The following is a 26,356-nucleotide window of genomic DNA, read 5'->3' on the forward strand; positions in this document are numbered from 1 at the left end:
CAGGGTTGATTTACTTAAACTGGAGAGTGCAAAATCTGATGCAGCTCTGCATGGTAGTCAATCAGCTTCTAAATTCTGCTTGTTCAGTTAAAGGGTCACTAAAGGAATTTTTTTTTTTGTTGCTGAAATTACTGTTTACAGGGTATATAGACATAATAGTTAACTGATTCCTTTTAAAAATGATTAAAATAGATAAAAAAACAATCATATAATGTACCTACAGTTTAGTTTTGTTTTTGCTGTTGTTTCCTGGTTCTCTGATGTACAGAGACAAAGAGCCAATAGAGGGCAGTGATGCTTTGTAAAACGAAACTGGATTGGTGCTGACACACAGTAATCACACCTCCTTAATTAGTCACCACAGCGAGAAATCTCCCAGCACTGTGGTGATCAGGAAACAGACAACCAGGAAGTGTCCAGAACAGAGAGGAATTACAGCAACATCAAAGCAAAAACAAACAATGAGGACATGAAACCAGGACTGCAGTAAGGTAAAGGAAGCTATTTAGCTAAAAAAAAAAAAATTCCTTTAGTGACCCTTTAAGCTTTGACAATAAAACCTGGAAGCTGATTCTATGCAGAGCTGCACCAGATTTTGCACTCTCCAGTTTTAATAAATCAACCCCAATATCTTTATTCCATCTTCAGCCATAAACTGAATCGTACTTACCTTGTAATTGTGCCTTCCTGATGCCAATCTATGGCAGCATACATGTGGTAGTAGCACCAACTACTTCTGTCCACAGGACCAGTAAAAAAAACTATAAAGTTTTGACACCCACACAACAGTCCAATCCCTGCAAAATTATTGAAATAAACTGGGTGGGTTCAGTATGCTGCCAAGGATTGGCACCAGGAAAAGAAAATTACAAGGTAAGTATACAATTTTCCATTTTCCTGGTGACAACATAACAGCATGGGAAGCGCATTCGGCGCAGTACAAAATCCTATATCAAATCAAAGCATGCATGTGGTAGACCAATAACTTGCTACCATGGTAGAAAAAAAATAGGCAAAACCTATTTTATAAGAAACAAAGGAAGCTACAACCTTCCTGGCAAAATTAGCTGCTGTGAAGACTGATGAGCCCAATAGTAAAGAGTTGAAGGGATGTGCCATAAGAGACAGGTTGGCTGTACTTTCTATCATCTTCACTTACAATTCAACACAAGGTGACCATTATGCTGGGATGTTTCTGGTCAAATGTACAGCACTTAGGGGGAGTATTATCATGCTGGACAATGCTGAGGCTAAGGCTGCATTCACATCTAGACGGACGAAATCGCGGCGTTTTGTCGCCGCAAATCGCGGTAAAAATAGCGGCGTTTTGTACCGCGATTTGCGGCGACAAAACGCGGGTATTGTCCGCCTAGATGTGCCCCAAGATGACCCCCTCTATGGAGATGATTGCCATCTCCTAGCCGAACGCTCGAAGACGCCTGAAAAAAAGGTCCGGGACCTTTTTTCACGCCGCAGGCGACAGGCGTCCGGCGTTCGGCGTGGAGATGTGAACCATCTCCATAGAGGGACATGTATTTCCAGCCCTCTGGCGGCAGAGGCGTAGCGCTACAGGCGTAAAAACGCCTAGGTGTAGTGATCAGCGCTGCCTTGCTGCACTGGGGCCCTTGGTTTAAATCCCAGCCAAGGCACTGTCTGACTGGAATTTGCATGTTCTCAAAATATGGCATGTCAGGTATTTAAAGATCGTAATGTCATATTAAGGAATCTTTCTGGTATATTACAATAATACATCAGAATGTGCATTCTATGGCCTTAAAGAAACATTGTATCTTTGCTTATTTTGATCAAAGTGACAGTGGATTCTGATAGTCCCCCCACCAATCCCCAAGAAAATATAATTACCAGTCTACACTCTCTGTAGGAGCTGCAGGAGCTCACCTTAAGTGAGCCCTAGTTTTGGATGGTGTTGGACATGACAGTGTTGGCTGATCAGGACCATTGGCTGTCACAAGGGGGAAGGTAAAAAGTTCCCCTATACCTGGAAATTCAAGTCCATTCAAGCAATACAGCAAGGGCCCTGGCAGAGGTGAAAGGCGGTAAAAGAGTGGCAATCATGAGCATTCCTAGCTGGGGAATGGGCTACTAGGGGAGACAGTCACAGCCCTGAATGGGTAAAGTGATGGTGTCACCTTATAACTTTGGCAGCTGTCATCAAATTTATAAGAGATCACCCAACATAAAAGGGGGATAGAAATAGAAGAAAAAGACAAACCTGAAAAATAACACTATACATATAAGGCAACAAAAAATACATCTCAAATTTTGGCAACAAGTATGTCATAATGTACAACAATAAGTTTTATCCTAAATGTGGTCCTTTGGAACAGCTTGTGAAAATTCTTACCTCGTGGTACACTTAAGGAATGTGTGAGAGCCAAAGTAGAAAGGATCCAAATAACTGGACCCATAGTCCCCATGGTGCCACTGCTCACTGACAGGGGACAAGTGTTCTGGTTCCCCCTGTCTACCCTGGCTGTTTATATAGACCAGCCTGGTTGACCCTCCCAGTGGGAGATAACAGTAGAGACTTAATTTTGATCCATTTAATTACACAAAAAACAAGCTTCAAGCCTTAAATTTCATGATAGATCTGAACATGTAATAAATGGGATTACACTGATCCTTTGGTGTATCTTTTCTTTTCCTACATCATATCCATTATAGGATTTTACAGTCTGAACAAATTAGTTCACCTGTAACGTCAGAACAGGTATTCACCATAGAAGAATCATACACCAAATGCAAACTTTACTTCATGCAGGTAAACGCAGGTTGCACAGGAATCCTCTACGGATCTTGAATACACTTTTTTGGCATATTATTATTTCTGGTTCTGCAATAAATTAAATAATAGCATAGCAGTGAAGTAGAGAGATGATAGTCACCGCTCCAATAAGGTATGTGGATGAATCCGTATCCTCTCAGAGAAACCCAGGTGCCGGCAATGCACAAAGCAATTGTAGAAAGAAATGTTTGGACAGCCGCACTCTGGAAAAACCTTCTCGGTTGCCTTTTATTGGTAAAAGTATTCAAACACCACACATCACAATACTTATACACTACACAATACAATACACATTGAATACTTTTACCAATAAAAGGCAACCGAGAAGGTTTTTCCAGAGTGCGGCTGTCCAAACACTTCTTTCTACAATAGCAGTGAAGTACATTTTGCAGAATTGGTACTTAATAGCTCTGATTTATTAAAACTTTTGGACATACTTTGGCACATTAACTGCTTGTCGACCAGCCACCGCAGTTATACGGCGGCAGGTCGGCTCTGCTGGGCGAGATCACGTAGCTATACGTCATCTCGCCGAGCAGCCAATAGGGGGCGATCGCCGCCGGGCTCCCGTGATCGCTCGTTACAGAGCGAGACAGGCAGCCGGCGATGCTGCGCTCTGGATGGATGGATCTTCTCATCGCTGGACCCCGGCGGAGAGGAGATCACCCGTCGCTGGATACCGACAACGTTTGAGCGGGGAGAGTGGATTACCACCGCTGGATTTTTTTTTTTTTTTAAAAGGACTTTTTTCCACGTTGTGTGTGTGTGTGTTTTTTTACAATTATTTACACTTCCTTAGTGAAATGGTAGGGGTACAGTGTACCCCATTACCAATTCACATGGGGGGGGGCAGGATCTGGGGTTCCCCATTGTGAAAGGGGTCTTCCAGATTCTTTTTTTTACATTTGGGGTGGAGTTCCCCTTAAAATCCACACCAGACCTGAAGGGTCTTTTTTTTTTTTTTTAAAGATTTTGTCGAATCTTCTTTTTTTTTTTTTTTTTTAAAGATTCCTTCGAATCTCCTTCTTTTTCTTTTTTAAAGATTTCGTCGAATCTCCTTTTTTTTTTAATATTCCGTCGAACATTCGACAGACACCATAAAAGCCTTCAATGACAGATTCAACCTTAATAATTTGGATTTTTGGACGAATGCATTTTTTTAACGAAAAACGAAATAAATAAAAACTAATTTCGGGAGTAACTAAGTTAATTTATCTTTCGGACTAAAACGAAATTCCGAAACAAAATATTTCAGTGTGCACATGTCTACTGTGCACTTTGCAATGTGCAGTTGCCCTCTGCATGTACAGTTGATCCATAGATTAGTAAATGAGGTAAGGCTTCTCTTTGAAAAGAGTACCCAATCACATGCAAGGAAAATAAAAAAGTCTGCATTTTTGCTTGCACACTATTGGTGTTCTGCTCTTCACTAATGGCTTCTGCTCATTTACTAAGCTCTGGAGCAACTGCAGTTTCAGAGTGCACAGTCTTTTTGTAGTAGTAAAACAACCCCTATGTGCTCAGACATATAATTCTCAGGGCTCTCAGGTGCCCAGGAGCCATATATGGCATATACAGCTGCCAATACAAGTGAAGGGCACAACCTGCCCATGCTTGGCTAAATGCAGATGGCTTCTGCTCTGGCATTTACCCCCAACATGTGCACATTGCGCTTCTCCCTGGATACGACACTTTCATGTTTGGGGAGAAGCGGTGTATGAGCATGCGTGGGGAAATGCTAATGCAGCAGACATCAGTATTTAACCAAGGGAGGCCACATACAGTATAGCCATTCATTTGTATTGACAGCTGTTTGCAGCACGTGTGGCTCCCCAGGCACCTGGAAGACTTTCACTTTCCCTGCTGCTGTGGCTGTGGAAGAAGTTAACGGAAAATGATCTGTGCTCTAAAGATTACCTGAACCCCCCCCCACCAGAACTTTCTATGGCAATAACTTGCATATAAGCCTTTAAAATTAGCACTTTTGTTTTTTCATGTTAGTGTCCTATAGACTTTTAAACAGTGTTCCACGGATTTCAAATTTGCAATCAACACTGCATAATGTTTGCTGTTCGTCATACAGGCGAACAACCGATGTTCGAGTCAAACGTATGTTTGACTCGAACATCGGGGTCATCCCTACTGTGCACCATTAACTTCAGGGCAGACATCAGGAGTATTTTAGACCCCTGATGTCTCATTAAAGTCTCATTAAAGAGAATTTGTAATTATAAATATGCTATCACATAGGGAGCTATTGGTCCTCTATGTGATAGCAATACATTTAACCACTTCAGCCCTAGAAGGATTTACATCCTTAACGACCAGGCCAATTTTTGCGATACGGCACTGCTTCGATTTAACTGACAATTGCACGGTCATGCGACGTTGTGCCCAAACACAATTGATGTCCTTTTTTTCCCACAAATACAGCTTCCTTTTGGTGGTATTTTATCACCTCTGCGGTTTTTCATTTTTTGTGCTGTAAACAAAAAAAGACTGACAATTTGGAAAAAAATATACATATTTTTACTTTCTGTATAATACATATCCCAAAAAAACTATAAAAAAACTAATTTATTCATCAGTTTGGCCCCTTTAACACTGGGGCAGGATGTGCGTCGGCGGTACTATTCGGTTGCTAGCGGGGCAGTTTTACCCCCTGCTAGCAGTCGAGAAAGGGTTAAAAACCACTGCAACGCGCCTCTGGTGTCCCATTGATTTCAATGGGCGGGAGCGGTATACACACCGCTCTGAAGATGCGACTAGCAGGACTTTTTTTTACCGTCCTGCTAGCGCACCGCTCTGGTGTGAAAGCCCTCAGGCTTTCACACTGGAGACACAGCAGCGGCTGTTTAGGGTCAGTTTGCAGGCGCTATTTTTAGTGGGGGTCCTTAGGCTAATATTTATTCTGCTAAATTTTTTTGGTTAAAATATCGTAATAAGCGTATATTGATTGGTTTACGCAAAAGTTATATTGTCTACAAAACAGGGGATAGATTTATGGACTTTTGTTAAATGTTTTTACTGGTAATAGCGGCGAGCTCCGATTTTTAGTGGGACTGCGACATTGCGGCAGACAAATCTGTGACCCTTTTTGGGGACCAGTGACATTATTACAGTGATCAGGGATACAGGTAGCAATAAAAAACTGGGGGTGCAAGAATGAAAGCAACAAAAGCAGAACGTATAGCGTTCAACTACAAATGTAAGACTGTAAGGCCTCGTACACGACCGTTTTCCTCGACAGAATCCATCAAGAAACTTGGTGGCAGAGGAAAACGGTCGTGTGTTTGTTTTTAGTCGAGAAAACTGTCGTGGATCTCGACGAGCAAAAAAGAGAACAAGTTCTCTTTTTCCTCGTCTGGAGTCTCAATTTCCTCATCGTGTTTTTCGTCGGGCTGGTTTACGACGAGAAACACGTTCGTTTGTATGCTTAGAAACCCGCACATGCTCAGAATAAAGTATGAGACGGGAGCGCACCTTCGGTAAAAGTAGCGTTCGTAGTGTAGATAGCACATTCGTCACGCTGCAAAAATGATTGCATCGTTTAAATCATCTTTGGAATGGTCCAAAAATGAACAATAATGATCTTCTTTTGCTGCTGATATTCACACAGAGTTCTGACTAACTTTTTGTAAAATTTTTCATGCTGATCTCATGAATATTTTTGAATAATTTATATAGCCAAATTTTATTTATTTTTTTCAAATACAGATCTTAATTATTATTTAATTTCTAGTCATCTCCAAGTTTTATTTTTTTTATGTCAAGTACCACCATTGTAACATTATTGTTTGGTCTTATCTGACCTGAACATGTTGCCATTTGTGCAAATCTGTGGGAACACTAAAATTGGGACATTGAGAAGCACATACAGGAGGGAGCCCAATCTGGTCCTGGACTCCCAGAGGTCAGGAAAAGCAGCAGGTCAGATATATGTCCCAAGTCTGTGGTACAGCAGGCTGCCTTCTGTCAGACCACCTTGAAGCAAGATTATCACTTCCTGGTCTTCCTGGTAGCCTTCCCTGCAGCCTTCCTTGCTGCCTTCTCTGCAGCCTTCTCTGCAGCCTTCCTTCTCCGCTTGGCTGGAGGCTGTGCCTCTGGAGGTGTACTTGTGCCAGGAGGAGGAGAAGAAGGTGGAGGAGAAGAAGGTGGAGGAGATAAAGGTGGAGGAGAAGAAGGTGGAGGAGATGAAGGTGGAGGAGACGAAGGTGGAGGAGGAGGAGATGGAGGAGAAGAAGGTGGAGGAGATGAAGGTGGAGGAGGAGGAGGTTGAGAATAAGCAGGTGGGGGAGGATGGCAGTGGCTACAAATGACAGTGTCCTCAGTAAGTACCCCCCTCACCCCCTTATTCAGCAAACTTATAAGTAGTGGCTCAAATATGAGGCGTTGGTCCTCGGACATTTGGCTCATTTTGGCCATTACGAGGGTGCCATAGCCCTCTTCAGGAGTGGTAGGCTGCTGGAGGGTGGACTGTGCCTTTCTAATCAGGACCAGTGCGGCCTCGCTCACCATCATATCCCTCCTGGCCCTTCTTGTAGGAAGGCGGATGGGAGGCACCTGGCACTAGACATGTGCACGTTTTTTTTTGTTCCGTTTCGTATGGTTCCGTAGGTTCGTTTCCGTTCGTTTTTCGTAAGACGCCCGTTTTCCTGTTCGTTCCCGTTCGTTTTTCGTACGACGCGATTTTTTCATATTCCGATCGTTTTGTATTTTGGTTACCGTTTTATTTTCGTACATGCGGGATGGCTCGTTATTCTGTTTAATTCATGTTCGTTACTTGTTAGACAATAATTTTCATGAATTTTCGTCATTTTGTACTTTCGTAAATATATCGCGGAATTCGCGGCACTTTCAACACGCGGCTCATCCATATTAACTATTGTTAAGCCCCATACACTTGGTCAGACTTTTTTAACAACAAACATAAAAACGATCGTTTTACCGAACGTTCGTTCGTTTTTAAACTCCATCAGAAAACCATTTTTGGGTTCCAGGTTCAAAAGTCTGGCCAACTGATCTCCCTTCAGACGAAAATCCACAGAAAAGTTTATTTGGCTTTACTGTACTACTGTATTCAGCACAAAAGAGAAGCTGCTTCACTAACTAACTACACTCACTGCCCATTCAAAAAAACGAAACCAAATTACGAACAGAAAAAAGGAATTCAGAATACAGAATGCAAATCTTTTGTTAAAGATGTCATATGAACATACGAACAGAAAAAGGATTCAAACAAAATACAGAATGAAAATCTTTTGTTAGATGTCATATGAACAATGAACATACGACTGAAAATCAAAATACGAACAGAACAAGGATTCAAACAAAATACAGAATGCAAGTCTTTTGTTATAGATGTCATTTTCGTTCTTTTGCCGTTTTCGTTTTGTCGTATTTTCTTCGGATCGTTCGTTCGTATTTGCGGTTGTTCGTTATGCGGCTCATTCGTAATCCCGTCGTTTTCGTATTTTGGTGCTTTAATTTTTTCGTATGTACACATTATTCTGCGGGTACGAAAATGAACATTTTCGTACGAAAATAACATTCGTACGAACGGGAATGCACATATCTACCTGGCACCTTGTGCTGCCACTTTGCCCTGTCACCTCCTCTGTGCCACTCACTCCTGCCCCCTCTTCTGTGCCACTCACTCCTGCCACCTCCTCTCTGCCACTCACCCTGGCCTCCTCCTGCCTGACACTTTCCAGACCCTCATCCAGGCTGATGTCCTCTTGTGTTTAAAAAAGGGACAGTTTGAGTTTTGTTTAAAAATCACACACAATTTTCAGCTCATGACTGTTGCAAATTGATTTAGAATAAATAGAAAAGACAATCATTCTGACCCCAGCAGTTTTCATTCTTTTCTCCCCAACTTTTTGGGCCACTACTGTCTATTGATATGGAAAACACTTTTAGATCTAACATTATATATTTTTTACATATTAACATCTATTTGACAGCCTTTGTTTTGCACAATAAATTAATTTAAAATACTATACCTGGCTCCAGACAGCCAAATCCGGGTTTTCCTCCAGGATGGTAGGCTCCTCTTGCTCCTGAGAAGGCTCACCTTGCTCCTGAGAAGGATCAGCTTGGCTGCAGGGAAGGCTGGGGGCTTGGCTGGAGGGAAGGCTGGAGGGTTGGCTGGAGGTTTTTCTGGTGCTTTTTCTGAAGGGTTGTCTGGGGGGAAGGCTGGAAAGTGATTCCCTTGATTCAAGATGGTCATCAAGAAAGGACATTCTGCTATAGTACCACAATGATGGTACATAAACCTGCCCTGCTGCTGCTCCAGACCTCTGAGAAGCCAGGACCCTGTTACGCGCAGTCCTGTATGTGCCTCTCAAGGTCCCAATTTTAGTCTCCAGCTGTTCAGTGGTTACATGGGGCATCTTTGTGTGCACAAATGGGAGCAGGTTATTCAGTGCTGCTGTCCTTAGCTCTTTATTCCTGTGGATAGGGTCTTTTGTCACCCAAAGAGTGGGCAGCTCCCTTAACCTGTCAATAAATTCCCCCAGGAACTCCCTCTCCTAAAATGGATTCATATTTTCTGCCAGACAAAACAAAAGACAAATATACTAATGTCCATCACAGTCTATAAACTCTAGTAATCTTTATCCCCATATAGCCCTTAAAGCGGGGGTTCACCCAAAAATAAATTTTTAACATTACATTCAGCCGAGTTGTCCTAATGACAATCGGCTGTTTTTTTTTTTCTTTTCCCGTACATACCGTATTTTCACCGCCGCTTCCGGCTCTATACGGCGCCTGCGCACCGACGTTCGACTTCTTTCGGCAACTCGTGACGCGCAGTATGCGACGGTCGGAAGCCTGTCAATCAATTAGGAACGCCCAGTCCCGCAGAAGACATACCCGGAAGCGGTGGTGAAAATACGGTATGTACGAAAAAACAAACAAAAAAAAAACAGCCGATTGTCATTAGGACAACTTGGCTGAATGTAATGTTAAAAATTGATTTTTTTGGGTGAACCTCCGCTTTAAATCTCTTTGCAGTATAGACCACTGATGTCCCAAGTTCAAATCATACCTTCGTTCACATGTTCGTCGCTCTAACGTCTTCCTCCGCACACCGAACGTACGTACGACACATGTGTGTTAAGCTTTATATACACTACGCATGCGTGACACTCCGCACACGTCGCCCGCCCATGATGTTCTTACTCGATGTTTCCCCACCCCTTCTCTTTCGGCGCGCAAACGACATGGCAGGATTAAAGGAGCAGGTGTCTGATAATCGGCCAAGTTCATCAGAAATCTATGACATTGCGGAATTAGATGAGCAGGTGTCTGAAATGAGGCCTAGTTCATCAGAAAAAGTTGACGTGGTGGTATCAGATGAGCAGGTGTCTCCTATTAGGCCTAGATCATCCAGAAACGACGATGTGGCGGAATCAGATGAGCAGGTGTCTGTAATTATAAATTTGTCTAACGACGACACAACAAGCCCAGAGCCTGATGAGGAAACGTCAGAAACACGGAGCAGATACAAGGCATCTAACATGTCCTACGCGGAAATGGTAGACATCTTACTAAAGTCTGATTATGATGGCAAGCATGGGCCCTATACCCACCCTTATTTAAGGAAGGGCAAAATTATGGATAAAGTGCAAAGTCTGAATTGTCATTTTGGGGTGAAACGATCGAAGGAGCAGCTCAGAAAGAGGTGGTCAGACCTCAAACTGAGGGAGCCGGAACAGTTAAGGAGCATTAAGAGAATACTTGAAAAAAGTAAGTACTTCTCCTGTGTCCCTATTATTATTATTTTTATGAACTTGCATGTTACTCCATGTTGATGCTTTTGCATATAGGACCTTAGAAAATAATGGTCGTTTCAGACACATCCGTTCGGCCACTACATACAATGTTTTCTGAGGATACAGGGTTAACCACATTTTTATAGGCTTGATTATATTCAAGAAATATGTTTACATAGGTGTCTAGCTGATGTGTTTGTAACTAGAATTCAAATCAAAATTACCTCAGTCTAAAGGAGAGGGCACTCAGCAGCTGTTTACACATCTGCACTCAAGAGCACTAGTGTGTGCCACCAGAACAACCTTTTTAGGGTGACCTACACAGGTGCTCCTGTGCATTTTTGGGTTGTCTACATGTGTGAAACTTGTCCCAAATAGGTGAGTATTCAAGAATAGTGTTTGACAAAAAACATGTCTTCTTCTTGTAACGCTGCCCAAACAGACACTTGTACCCCACTTCCAAGCAATGTTTAATGTTCCTATTTTTGCCCTCAAATATGTGTGTGCTAAGTGTACTTTTTGTTTCATTCTCATAGGGGACAGAAGACTGGGAGGACACCACTCCTCCGAGCCAATAAAACCCACACCTCACCGCCCTCCTCGCAAGGAACCAACACCTCACCGCCCTCCTCGCCAGGAACCAACACCTCACCGCCCTCCTTGCCAGGAACCAACACCTCACTGCCCTCCTCGCCAGGAACCAACACCTCACTGCCCACCCAGACCTCAGGATGTGGAGGAAGGAGAAGTGGTTGAAATTACTACAACAGGTCAGTATCTGTCACCACAGTTTCAGGTAATATGAGATGTAGGCCTGCAGATTTCCTAATACCTTTTTTTTTTGTTTTTGTTTTAGGGGATGATTATGTGGCAGAAGAAAGGCCTCGATCCTCACATTCCAAGACCCAAAACATCCTCCTCCAAATCAAGGCGTCCAGTAGGGAGATGTATGTCATCAAACAAAAAATGGTCTTTATTGAGAAAACCTTTAAGGACATAATTGATGACTTGGGGGGAAACTAAGAAAACCCCATTTAGTTTATTCCCAGTTTGACCCAAAAATGTTTGCACTTTTTCTAACAAGCCAAAATTTGAAGATGCACACAGTGGGTCAACATGTGCTATCTAGCATCTCGGGATATCTATGTCCGTGTTTTGTGGGTGCAACCCCTTCCTCACAACTCAAGTAGGTGTAAGGAAGAAGGGGTTGCACCCACAAAACACGTCCATTGATCACCCATGATGGCAGATAGCACATGTTGACAATAGGGATCAGGAGGGAAATACCCATTTTTGTGCATCTTCAAATTTTGACTTGTCCAGGGGTGACAACACCCCATCTTACTATGAGCAGGTAGACAATTTACTAAAAAATTACAATGTCTGAGTTATTGCCTAGAGGTTTACATTGTTATATTTTGTGCTATGTAATATAATTTTTTTATTTTTCTTAAAAATAAAAAATAAATGCTAGTTTATGGCAAATAATAATAATAAAAAAAAGTTTAGTTTTGGTGTTACCTGTGAAATGGTTGTTAGTTCATAATGAAAATACACTTGACACTACATGTAGTACACTAGAAAAACTAGGAGACAGCTAAAATAAACACAAGCAAGACATCACAAATGGAATTTTAACAGATTTTTTTATGATTTGGCTCAAAATAATAAAGTTAGATTGCCTGGCATAGGAATGGCCCCCCTACCCTTGAAATATTCCACGTACTTATTCCGGACTGCACAGGGCCCTTTGGGGGGGGGGGGGGGGCAAGTCAAGATGGCCATGTTCTAGGCCCGGCAAGGCAATTGCACCTGAGGTAAGTCCGGCCCCGGGCCCAACTGTGGCCATATAGGTAGGAGACTGTCTCCTTAAGAAATTGTGTAATATGCAGCAACAAAAAATAATATAGTTCCATTTATATTCCGCCATATGCATAGAGGTTAAAAACAGGCGGAACCGTCTGGCCATTATCCCAAAGGCGTTCTCCACAACTCTTCAGGCCCTGGCCAGCCGGCAGTTGAACACTCTCCTCTCTGGGGTGAGCGAGTGAGTGAGTAACTTGTATAGCGCAGCACATGAGAACTTAATCACAGTCTGCCATTCCTGTGGCGTGGACAGACGCTGTGGAATCAAAAAAGCATTTAACCCCAAAAATATAAGGCCCAATTATCACATTCCTCACCCCCTCTGATGGACCATTGTAAACATTTTAGGGGGTGGGGCTAGATGAGTTTGGGACCTCAAAAAAAAAAGGTGAAGCTATACTTTAAAACACATTTTAGGGGGCCTAGATGAGTTTGGGACCTAAAAAAAAAAAAAAAAAGTGAAGCTATACTGTGAAACACATTTTAAGGGGGGGGGGGCAAGCATTACAATGGATTTTACAAAATACATTGGGAAGTGACTAGGCTATGTGTGTTTGGGCCTAGGAGAGCATGCTGGGGAGGTAAGTGAAGGGAAATATGCATGTAGGCCAAAAAAGGGGCATTAAAAGCTTACAGCATGCATGGGGCAAAGGGGACATTCATAGCATATTACAATCATGGTAATTAGGTAAGGAGGAAATAAATACAATACATTAGCATACATTAAATGTGATATTAAAGGAGAAAACTTACCCTCATATAGTCCTCCTGCAGAAACTGTATGATAGCAGAACAGGTATCCGGAATTATGAGGCCCAGAGCCTGGGGGGAGATGCCCGTCGTGAACTTCAAGTCCTGCAGGCTTCTCCCAGTTGCCAGATAGCGTAACGTGGCAACTAGCCTCTGCTCAGTGCTGCTGATCACAGATTGAGGTAAAGAGCCAATCAGCGGCTCTTTACCACATGATCAGCATGCCCAATCACAGCTGATCACGGATGTAAACAGTAGTCAGTCATCGGCATTCCTTTCCTCATGCTTACAGCATGAGGAGAGGAGAAGAGAGCCAATAACCGGCTTCACTAAAAAGGACAAGTACACTGATAATCAGGGCACTGATTATCATTGTCTTGATTATCAGTGCAGTCCCAACAATGCCCACCAGTGCTGCCAATCTGTGCCCACCAGTGCTGCTAATCAGTGCCACCAATGCTGCCAATAAGTGCCCATAAGTGCCTCCTTATCAGTGTCACATATGAGTGCCCTTCAATGCCACCTATCAGTGCAGCCTCATCAATGCCCACCGGTGCCACATCATTAGTGCCCACTAGTGCCGCCTCATCAATGCCCATCAGTGTGCAACCTATCAGTGCCCATCAATGCCCACCAGTGCCACCTCATCAGTGCCCATTGGCACAGCCTATCAGTGCCCATCAGTGCAGCCTCATTAGTGTATATCAGTGAATGAGAAAAATTGCCTTTTGCTATTTGTTTTAACAAACTATATAAATGTTTTTTTTTTCTTCAGTCTTTATTTGTTTATTTAGCAAAAAAAAACAGTAGTGATTAAATACCACCTTAACCTCGTTGACAGTATTTCCGAGTGCGGCTCGGTGACATTTCAGTACCATTATCGGTAACCCCGAGCCAGAATTGCATCGCTGGATCCTGGAAGAAGTGACTTACCTTGTCCCTGGGATCCCGCGATGTACTCCCACTGTGTATGGCGGATGGATCTTACGCCCGATGCTCTGTATGTTCCGGCTTCCCTTCCCTGCGAGTGTTACGATGCAAGGGGGTGGAACCGGCATCAAATTCAAAAAGTATAAACCACAACACACACACACAATACATTATAATCTTATTGGATTACGTTACTGTATAAAATAATATGACATCAGTTTGCTCCTCAGTGCTTTGTCTAGTGCCCTTGCTTGCAGCTTTACTTTACTTTTGGTCTGGAAAGTAGAGAACAACCATGGCATCAAAAAAGCGCACCTCTACCTCAAAAGCGGTTTATGGCCTGCTGGAAAACAACAATAGCGATACAGAATCACTTGCAGAATTGAGTGATAGTGATTTGTGGTGAAACATTGAACATTGAACTTCGTTTTTTTCAGCACGTCGTTGTGTTTTACGTCACCACGTTCTGACACAATCGTTTTTTTAACCGATGGTGTGTAGCCACGACTGACCATCAGTCAGCTTCATCGGTTAACCGATGAAAACGGTCCATCAGACTGTTTTCATCGGATGGACCGATCGTGTGTACAGGGCTTATGAGTTGCTTCTATAGAACAAAATGGATGCCTATGGAACCATTAGGGCTAATCGGCGTGACATGTCTCCAATCTTTGGCAAAAAGAAGCTCAAGACTGGAGAAATAGTTACCTTGCAGAAAGGCAAAATTATGGCATTGCAATGGCGTGACAAAAAAGAAATGTGTGCTTAATGAGTACAATTTATAATACCTCCACTGTCATGGTACACACAAAAGGTGGGAAAGACATCATAAAACCACAAGTAGTGATAGACTACAACAACACCATGGGAGGTGTTGACAGAGCCAACCATCTCTCATTATCCAGCAATGAGAAACCAACAAATAAAGTATTACAAGAAGATCTTCAGGCATCTTCTTGAGCAATGCTTGTGGAATGCCTACATTCTGCTAAGAAAAGAGTGACAAGCCTGTTGTTCATGCTGACTTTATTTGGAAAGTTGCCGAAATGATCTTTCTGAACCACCAAACACCAACGGCTGTAAATAGAGCTGGATGTCGTGCTGCTGGCATTGTCAACCCAGAACGCCTGATGGTTGTCACTTCATGGACCACATCCCACCAACTGAAAAAAAGTCAGCACTTACAAGGATGTGTGTGGTTTGTTGCTCAAAGCGTGATGACAATGGAAGGAAAATCCGAAAAGGAAACCAGGTTCTATTGTCCTGATTGTGATGTCGGACTTTGTGAAGTCCCATGTTTAAAAATGTACCATACCCGGGATGTTTACTGAAGCAATACAACTAGTAATATTGCACCCTTGTTTGGCCAAATTTTTTTTCAGTGATTTTTATTTGATTATATTATTGACTAAACTTTATTGAATAAAAAGTATTATTAATTTATTATTATTTGTTATTATTTATATTTATTTATTATATTATAATTTATGATTTTGTGGAGTGCAACAGCACTTTGCAAAGTGCACTATTCGATTGCCAAGTAAATCAACCAATACCCCCTAATGTCTCTTTCTCTGCAGTCTCAGCTGCACTGTAGATACATTAATATAAGTCTCTGTATAGAGACTCCTATTCATTCAAAAATTGAAGCATAGTAAACACTGTCTAGTATATTTCAGTGATAAATGAACACAGTGAGCGATCAGTATGATAGCTCACTGTGCTCATTCAGGAAAGGAAGTGGGCTTGTAAACATGTGTCTACTAGCCTCCCCATGCTCTCCATCTTGGCAGCGTAACCCACCACAGCAGAGCTGCAGGGAGGGGCACCAGGATATCACAGAGGGTGATGCCAGAACGAGGGGGGGGGGTTTGAGCAGCAGGGAGGGGGATCTACTTGGACAGGTAAATCTCCCTGTGGCTCCCATGCAGCACCTAAAGTGAGAGGGCAGAGGAGGGAAGCCAGCAGCTGCAGGATAGCCATAGGGGAACGGGGTTGCGCAGGGTCGGGAATCGGAGCTGCAGGGATGACGCAGCAGGAAAAGCGGACATTAGAGTGGGGGACGAGATAATTTCAGCTGTCAACAACACCACTAACAACAACACTAATCAGAGCTATAGGTTTGTTCCACAGACTCTTCTATAAGTTCATGGTCCTTGAGGTGATCATCAGTTTTTTGTAGATGAAGGAATGCCAGGACAGTACATCATATGAACATGGCCAGCTGGAAGCGGTGCTGTAGATCAATACGGCATACAGACTTGGCAGCGAAAGGCTTAAAAAAACAGCACTTTTTTTAATAAATTCACAACTCCCTGAAAAAAACCACACAATACAATATATATTTTCTTATTTATTTTTTAATTGATACTTTTTGTCAATTCCTTTGCTATTCGTCTTAAAAATTAGGAAACTTGATTTGACAGGTGCAGCTCTCATTGACCTCAGTGAGTTTCGGATTCAGCATCAGAAGATTTACTATGTCCAGTCAAAATCTGTTATGCCACGTACACACGATTGGTTCGTCCGATGAAAACGGACCAATGGATTTTTTCATCAGATATCCGATGAAGCTGACTTTCATCAGTCTTGCCTACACACCATCAGTTAAAAATCCATTTGTGTCAGAACGCGGTGACGTAAAACCCTACGACGTGCTGAGAAAAATGAAGTTCAATGCTTCCGAGCATGCGTCGACTTGATTCTGAGCATGCATGGATTTTAACCGATGGACTTGCCCACAGACGATCGTTTTTTAACCATCAGATCATTTTAAAACAGGTTCTAAGTTTTTTCACGGATGGGAAAAAAAAAGGATGTGGCCCACACATGATCGGTTCGTCCGATGAAAACAGTCCATTGGACCGTTTTCATCAGACGAACCGATCGTGTGTACGCAGCATAAATCTTTGTGAACCAAAATCAGGTGTGTTCAGCTCATCCCTAATGTGGATAAATGTGGCTTGAGTTAGCAGTTTTTTCCTGCTAAAAATCTCTGAGTTTCGACAATAAGTACATAATTACAGAATTAACTTCTCTTATCTCTGATGTTTCCTATTCTTTCCTCTAATCCAGAATTTGAAACATTTACATACATCCTTGATGGAGGATGATGATATCACTTTGAATGAGAAGCAATCTGAATCTTTTCATGTTCCTCCCAGTGAAGTGATGTTTGTTAAGATTACGTCATCAGATGGACAGTAATCAATATCATAAATTAAACAGTTTGCTACCTTGCTGTTGACTTGCAGTTTTTAACAAGGGACATGAAATACTGACCTACCCTGGGACAGAGTATCGATATGTTTTAAAATGACTGTTCCTTAACCACTTCCATACAGAGCTTTTATACACACCTCCATACCGGGCCTATTCTGGCACTTCTCTCCTACATGTACAAATCATCATTTTTTTGCTAGAAAATTACGCAGAACCCCCAAACATTATCTATGTTTTTTTTAGCAGACACCCTAGGGAATAAAACGACGGTCATTGAAACGTTTTATCTTGCACGGTATTTGCGCAATAATTTTTCAAACGCCTTTTTTTTGTTTCATGAATTAAAAAAATAACAAAACAGTAAAGTTAGCCCAATTTTTTTATAAAATATGAAAGATGATGTTACACCGAGTAAATAGATACCTAAAATGTCATGCTTTAAAATTGCGCACACTCATGGAATGGCGCCAAACTTCGGTACTTAAAAATCTCCATAGGCAACGCTTTGAAATTTTTTACAGGTTACCAGTTTAGATTTACAGAGGAGATCTAGTGCTAGAATTGTTGCTGGCACTCTAACGCACGCGGCGATACCTCACATATGTGGTTTAAACGGCGTTTACATATGTCGGCGGGACTTGCGTGTGCGTTCGCTTCTGCGCACGAGCTACTGGCTGGGGACAGGGGCAATAAAAAATAAAAAATTATTTCTTTTTTTTTTTTACATATTTATTTATTTTTTTACACTTTTTTTTTATTTTATTTTTTTATTATCACTTTTATTCCTATTACAAGGAATGTAAACATCCCTTGTAATAGGAATGTGTGTGACAGGTACTCTTTATGGAGAGATGCGGGGTCAATTAGACCCTGCATCTCTCCTCCAGGCCTGAAAGCATGAAATCGGTGAAAAAAAATTCACTGATCTCATGATTAATGTTGCTTAGCAGCCGCAATCGCGGCTTTGTTTACTTACGGGGACCCCGGCGTGACGTCATCACATCGCGCCCGGGTCCTCCGACAGTCATCTCTATGCTTCCTGCCAGCGCCGGACGATTCGTTCTCCGGGCCCCCGATGGCACGGGAGAGCCCGGAGAAGCACCGGATGGCGGCGGGAGGGGGGATGTCCCCTCCCGCCGCCTATAAGAACGATAAAGCGGCGGAACCGCTGCTATGATTGTTCTTATGTTGCACAGAATCGCCGGCAGAAGAGAAGGATATCTGATTGATGCCTCTAGCTGCAGGCATCATTCAGATATCCCCCCACAAACCCAGGACGTCATATGACGTCCACCCTGAACGGTAGAGGTCCTTTGTGGACGTCATATGACAATGGGCTGGTATTGAAGTGGTTAAAAAACAAATTCACCTGCAAAGGCAGAGTCCTAAAGAAGTACCCCCAAAAGATAAAATAAATAAATAATAAATTCCCCAGGGGACCCTTGCACATAAAGCTATTGTCACCGTTCAAATACGGGCCGTTGATAATAAATACAATTATTATCTTATTTCTCTCAGTGCTGACTGTAACTTCAGCACCGAGTCCTTCCACCCCATCCTCAGATGCATTCTGAAAATCTCTGGATGCAGAAAATCCAAGTGTTCACCTCCCTGTGTAGTTCATAAAAACACTCTTGCTTGGAAATGCTTAATTGATTAGTGCATACTGCTAATGCAAACTCAGGCCTGACCCAACACCCACGGTACAGGGCTTGTGTTGTTGTGATTGAGTATGGCTGTAGAAGAGCACTTTCATTCACAAAAACTCAAACTTTGAACAAGTATAGTACCTGAGTTTTGCTGGTGTCAGCTGGCGTCAGAGGCGGCTCTAGTCTTTGTGAGGCCTTAGGCAAATCTTAGTCATGAGGCCCCACTTACTTCCACAATGGGAAAAGACTGTGCAACATGATACAAGAGATGGTCTTATGGTAATGACAAGCAAAATGTCACCTGGCTAACAGGGTAACACCACATTGCTGCAGCAGCCACCAAACATTAGAGCTAGGGTTGTCCCGATACCGATACTAGTATCGGGACCGATTCCGAGTATTTGCGGGAGTACTTGCACTCCCGCAAATACCCCGGATACCGAAATAGAATACTTGCACCCCCCGCCGCCGTTACGCCGCATCCCGCCGCATCCCCGCTACCGCCGACTGGGTAATACGCGCGGGGAACATTACAGCTTTCATTTGAATAGCTGTAATGATTCGCGCCGCGTATAGACACTCCCCCTTGCTCGGGTGAACTGTTCAATCCCGAGCAAGGGGGAGTGTCTATACGCAGCGCGGCACGAATCATTACAGCTATTCAAATGAAAGCTGTAATGTTCCCCGCGCGTATTAACCAGTCGGCGGCAGCGGGGATGCGGCGGGATGCAGGTAAGGGGGACATGGCTGGATATGGGGGGGAGACATGGCTGCATGGGGGAGACATGGTTGCATATGGGGGACATGGCTGGATATGGGGGGAGACATGGCTGCATATGGGGGACATGGCTGGATATGGGGGGGAGACATTGCTGGATATGGGGGGACATGGCTGGATATGGGGGGAGACATGGCTGGATATGGGGGGAGACATGGCTGGATATGGGGGGGAGACATGGCTGCATATGGGGGACATGGCTGGATATGGGGGGAGACATGGCTGCATATGGGGGGACATGGCTGCATGGGGGGGACATGGCTGCATGGGGGGGGGGACATGGCTGGATATGGGGGGAGACATGGCTGCATATGGGGGGACATGGCTGGATATGGGGGGGACATGGCTGCATATGGGGGGACATGGCTGGATATGGGGGGGACATGGCTGGATATGGGGGGACATGGCTGGATATGGGGGGAGACATGGCTGAAAATGGGGGGAGACATGGCTGCATATGGGGGGACATGGCTGGATATGGTGGGGGACATGGCTGCATATGGGGGACATAGCTGGATATGGGGGAGACATGGCTGGGTATGGGGGGACATGGCTGCATATGGGGGGGACATAGCTGGATATGGGGGAGACATGGCTGCATATGGGGGTGACATGGCTGGATATGGGGGAGACATGGCTGCATATGGGGGGGACATGGCTGGATATGGGGGGACATGGCTGCATATGGGGGGGGGGCATAGCTGGATATGGGGGAGACATGGCTGCATATGGGGGGGACATGGCTGGATAATGGGGGGACATGGCTGCATATGGGGGGACATTGCTGGATATGGGGGAGACATGGCTACATATGGGGGGACATGGCTGGATATGGGGGGACATGGCTGCATATTGGGGGGACATGGCTGGATATGGGGGAGACATGGCTGCATATGGGGGGGACATGGCTGGATAATGGGGGGGCATGGCTGCATATGGGGGGGACATAGCTGCATATGGGGGGACATAGCTGGATATGGGGGAGACATGGCTGGATATGGGGGACATGGCTGCATATGGGGGGGGGACATGGCTGGATATGGGGGGGACATGGCTGGATATGGGGGGGACATGGCTACATATGGGGGGGACATGGCTGCATATGGGGGGACATGGCTGCATATGGGGGGGACATGGCTGCATATGGGGGGACATGGCTGCATATGGGGGGACATGGCTGCATGGGGGGGACATGGCTGCATGGGAGGGACATGGCTGCATGGGGGGGGGACATGGCTGGATATGGGGGGAGACATGGCTGCATATGGGGGGACATGGCTGCATATGGGGGGACATGGCTGAATATGGGGGGGCATGGCTGCATCTGTGGGGGGACATGGCTGCATTTGTGGGGGGACATGGCTGCATTTGGGGACACATTTAAAAAAAAGTATCGGTATTCGGCATCGGCGAGCACTTGAAAAAAAGTATCGGTACTTGTACTCAGTCCTAAAAAAGTGGTATCGGGACAACCCTAATTAGAGCCACAGACAGAGTGCAGACAGGTGATCCTTGTATACACTCCTCCATCCCCTACAAGCAGGAGAACCCAACACATTCGCTTTGAGTACCCTGCAGTGTATTCTGGGAGGTGTAGTCTCTGCAGAGCACATGCACCGGTGGGGCAAGTCTAGTGTGTGGTGTGGTGAACTACAACTCCTGCCATGCAATGTGGTGCAGGCTTTGGGAGAAGGCTAGGATGGCAGTAGAGCCTGCTGTTGGCTGTAGCTGATGAGACGTTCTCCGTTTGAGGGAGGTGTTACAGCTGGCTGAAACCTCCATGGCTTTACCCAAGTGTGTGCTGGTCTGCTCACTCAGCCAGCCTGGGGACACCCATGGATATCTTGGACCCTGGGCAAACATTTCCCTCTCTACGCCAACATCCCAAAAATCAAATACGCACATAGACTTATCTAAAAATAAAAAATAAAAAAACTGGTCCACACTCACTGATTGCTCCAGGCTCACTAATTGGTTATCAGAGGTTAGTGCACATAATTACCACTCACTGATTGGTTGCTAGAGGTTACTGCACAATATTACCACTCAATATTTGGTTGCTAGAGGTTACTGTACATCATTACCCCTCACCCATTGGTTGCTAGAGTTTACTGCACATCATTAAAGTTTACCCATTGGTTGATAGAGGTTACTATACGTCATTACCGCTCACTGATTGGTTGCAAGAGGTTACTGCACATTATTACAGCTCACTGGTGGGTGGAAGGAGCTGGCGGTGCAGGGGGTGAAGATGACAGGGGGTGGGTGGAAGTAGCTGGCGGTGCAGGGGGGATGAAGAAGATGGAAGGGGTTGGGGTGGTAGGGGGCTGGCAGAGAGGTGCGGGGGGGTGAAGATGACAGGGGTTGGGTGGAAGGAGCTGGTGGTGCAGGGGGGATGAAGATGGCAGGGGGTGGGGTGGTATGAGGCTGGCAGAGAGGTGCAGGGGGTTGTAACATCACACCAATAACTTTACACTAAGTACAACTATAGTTGCTTCTTTCCCAGTCAACTCTCTTCCTTCTTTCTGAATAGCCTCTCACTTCCTGCAGCCTTGCTCCCCACGGTGGTTGCGGAGGTCGCCACCTAGTGGTACTTCCTGGTTCGCTCCTGTGCGGCCTATTTAAACTCCCAGCATTGACAGAATGGTGTTCCTCTATTGCTGACAGTACGCCACTGTCAGCTGGGCTTCCAGACTCACCTCTACTAAGCTCCAGCTTCCTGAACTGGACCACCAGGACTCCACGCACGGCACAGCCCTCTCATCAACCAGGTCCAGGCTCCCAGGACGCTCATCCATGCCCAGCTATCTGCAACCGCAAGTACTCTGCTATAGAAACCAGTTACTAAACGCTGATCTCCATACTTGCCGCTTGCTCCCAAGTTATGTTCATTGCTATAGATATCAATTGGAGTTTCACTAAAGTCTCAACTACAGCTTTCATGTTAAAGTTCATTGCTATAGATATCAATTACTATGCTCTGCTCTCCATGCTTGTTGCTTTTCTTCTAAGCCCGTGTTCATTACTGACCCCTAGTGTGCAGTCCCAGTACTGCGGCTACACTATTTCCTATACCTGTGCTATACCATTAATACCAAGATTTACTTTAATGTTGCTTATGCTCGAATAAGCACTATTTACTTTACTGAGGCTGTGATGATAGAACCCAAACTCTTAACTGAGTTAAGAGTGAAACCTGGGTTCGAACCTGAGAAGTCTCCGCAGTTGCGATCCATAAACCTGAATCTAGTTTGGTGTATTGTTACAGGGGGATGAAGATGACAGGGGGTAGGTGAAAGGAGCTGGCGGTGCAGGGGGATGAAAATTACAGGGGGTGGGTGGAAGGAGCTGGCGGTGCAGGGGGGATTAAGATGGCAGGGGGTGGGGTGGTAGGAGGCTGGCAGAGAGGTGCAGGGGGGATGAAGATGAGAGGGGGTGGGTGGAAGGAGCTGGCGGTGCAGGGGGGATGAAGATGGCAGGGGGTGGGGTGGCAGGAGGCTGGCAGAGAGGTGCAGGGGGATGAAGATGACAGGGGGTGGGTGGAAGAAGCTGGCGGTGCAGAGGGGATGAAGATGGCAGGGGGTGGGGTGGTATGAGGGCTGTGTGTGTGTAAGGTTGCTCGGGAGGTGACATTACTACACTACAGGATGCTGTTAGTGTCGTGCAGGACCATTAGACAGTACCTGTAGGCTGTGGCAGACTGGCTCCTCGATGACTGTCAGGCGCTAGCTCTAGACTGCGACCGTCCATCGGAGGAGAGAGCAGAGAAGGCACAACCGCTGCGGCCATTATCCGTGCTCTGCACATGGCAGGAGACTTGCAGAGCGCGGCAGAAGGGGGGGGGGAGCCGGGGGAGGGGAGCACGTGCAGCCATCCACTGACCAAGAGACCTTTGGACAGTGCTCAAATGGTCAGTCAGTTCCGCCCCTGGCCAGGAAAAACTAGTTGAGGGCACCGCAGGCTTTTGTCCCGCGTTAGAGATGGCCCTGGGGACACTAATCGGGGGGACATTCCCACACACAGGTTAGGCATGGCAGATTGCGAGGCCCCTGGAAGCGCGGGGCCTTAGGCAACCGCCTAATTAGAGAGCCACCTCTGGCTGGCTTTGTCATGTTATTGTGTTATTGTATATTAATATTTGTCTATCCCTTAGTGCACAGGTGTCAAACACAAGGCCCGTGGGCTGAATCTGGCCCCCCAGGCCATTTCATGTGGCCCTTGCACCTCTCCTGCAGCCCCACCTCCAGACCCTGTACTTTGTGCTTTCAAGCAATGCATCCATCTTCTTTCCAGCAGCAGCATAAGGAAAGGGGGTGCACTGTGATGTAAGGGAGAGTGGGGGACTCAACTTCTGATGGTGGGGTGGCTCTTGACATCTAATGTAAGGGGAGGGGATGGGCTGGACATCCAATCTTACAGATACAATCGGCCCTTTTGAGGACAATCATAATGCTGATGCCGCTCACAATGAAATTGAGTTCGACACCCCTGCCTTAGTGTATCCGTGTCTCCTGATCAAGCTTTAAACTGTGTAATGTGTCGGGACCTGAGGATGCTTCATTGCATTACCTACAACTGCCCCATGCCCTAGATAACACGTCTACTATATTCATCTATATACAGTATTATACTATCTATACCTGTATATTCATACAGTGGGGATCGAAAGTTTGGCCACCCCAGGTAAAAATTTGTATTAACCACTTAAGGACCGCCTCCTACACATATACATTGGCAGAATGGCACGGCTGGGCACATCCACGTACAGGTACGTCCTGTACTAGTACGCAGCCGTGGGTCGCGGGCACGCGCCCGCGGCGCGCTCCCGCGACCCGGTCCGAAGCTCCGTGACAGGGACCACGGGACTCGCGGATCCGATTGCCGCTGGAGTCCCGCGATCGGTCCCCGAAGCTGAAGAACAGGGAGAGCCGTGTGTAAACACGGCTTCCCCGTTCTTCACTGTGGCGGCAGCATTGATCGTGTCATCCCTTTTATAGGGGGGACACAATCGATGACGTCACACCTACAGCCACACCCCCCTACAGTTGTAAACACACTTCAGGTCACACATAACCCCATCAGCGCCCCCTGTGGTTAACTCCCAAACTGCAACTGTCATTTTCACAATAAACAATGCATTTTAAATGCATTTTTTGCTGTGAAAATGACAATGGTCCCAAAAATGTGTCAAAATTGTCCGAAGTGTCCACCATAATGTCGCAGTCACGAAAAAAATCGATGATCGCCGCCATAAGTGGTAAAAAAAAATTAATAAAATGCAATAAAACTATCCTCTATTTTGTAAACGCTATAAATTTTGCGCAAACCAATCGATAAACGCTTATTGTGATTTTTTTTTACCAAAAATAGGTAGAAGAATACGTATCGGCCTAAACTGAGGAAAAAAAATGTTTTTTTTATATATTTTTGGGGGATATTTATTATAGCAAAAATATTGCATTTTTTTCAAAATTGTCGCTCTATTTTTGTTTAAAGGGCAAAAAATAAAAACCGCAGAGGTGATCAAATACCACCAAAAGAAAGCTCTATTTGTCTGCAAAAAAAGGACGCCAATTTTGTTTGGGAGCCACGTCGCACGACTGCGCAATTGTCAGTTAAAGCGGCGCAGTCCCGATTTACAAAAAGGGGCCTGGTCCTTTAGCTGCATTTTGGTCCGGGGCTTAAGTGGTTAATGTGCATAACGAAGCCAAGGAAAGATGGAAAAATCTCCAAAAGACATCAAATTACAGATTAGACATTCTTATAATATGTCAAAAAAAGTTAGATTTTATTTCCATCATTTACACTTTCAAAATTGGGGGGTAAAATCTTGCGCCAAATACAAATATTAATAAATAAATACAAATTATAAATAAAATTAAGTACTGAGCTGCTCCCCACAATTACAGTGATATGTAACCATACGAGTGAGTGAGAGAAAGGGGGCGCTAGCAAGTGTTGACTTTATATGTGTAAACAAATAAATATTTGTGTCAATAACAGGGATTTGTTTAAGTGATGAGTAAATCCAAATGTACATATTAAAAATGCCACAACAATACATTATTGTCCATGATTAGTGCAAACTCCCAATTGGGAGGAAAATAATTAATGTGCAGAAAAAAAGTCCATAAGTAGAAATAAATAAATAAAAAACTTTCAGGATGATTCCACTTAGTTAATACAGGTTTCCACCTCCACCAGAAAAAGAGTAGATCACCGCAAAAGTGCACATGGATGGCACCTTACCGCAAGATGTTGACCACCTTAATCAAAGGGAGGTCAAATAAGGCATAAAATCAACCATGGATTCCAGGCTAGATTCTTGTTATCTTGATACTTGTGAGGAGGAGGATGAGGAGGAAGAGGTCGCCATGACATCAGAAGATGACTCGAAAACAAAAAAATGGCGCCTGCAAAAGTTTGGGCACCCTGCAGAGTTAATGCCTTGTACTGCCCCCTTTGGAAAGTATCACAGCTTGTAAATGCTTTTTGTAGCCAGCCAAGAGTCTTTCAATTCTTGTTTGAGGTATCTTTGCCCATTCTTCCTTACAAAAGTCTTCCAGTTCTTTAAGAT

At 44.6% G+C, this 26,356-nt stretch overlaps 1 protein-coding gene across 1 annotated transcript in view; it reads right to left on the bottom strand.

The window, feature by feature from the left end:
• LOC120916785 (mucin-5AC-like) overlaps positions 1-2,461 on the bottom strand; it is a 67,417-nt gene extending 64,956 nt beyond the window's left edge. Inside the window, 1 exon segment of the mRNA XM_040327722.1 lies at positions 2,366-2,461. Coding sequence (XP_040183656.1) covers positions 2,366-2,438 — 73 coding nt within the window. The 5' untranslated portion in view covers positions 2,439-2,461.
• Between the last annotated feature and the right edge of the window lie 23,895 nt (positions 2,462-26,356).

This window comes from Rana temporaria, chromosome 11, assembly GCF_905171775.1.
Source record: "Rana temporaria chromosome 11, aRanTem1.1, whole genome shotgun sequence".
NCBI lineage: Eukaryota > Metazoa > Chordata > Amphibia > Anura > Ranidae > Rana > Rana temporaria.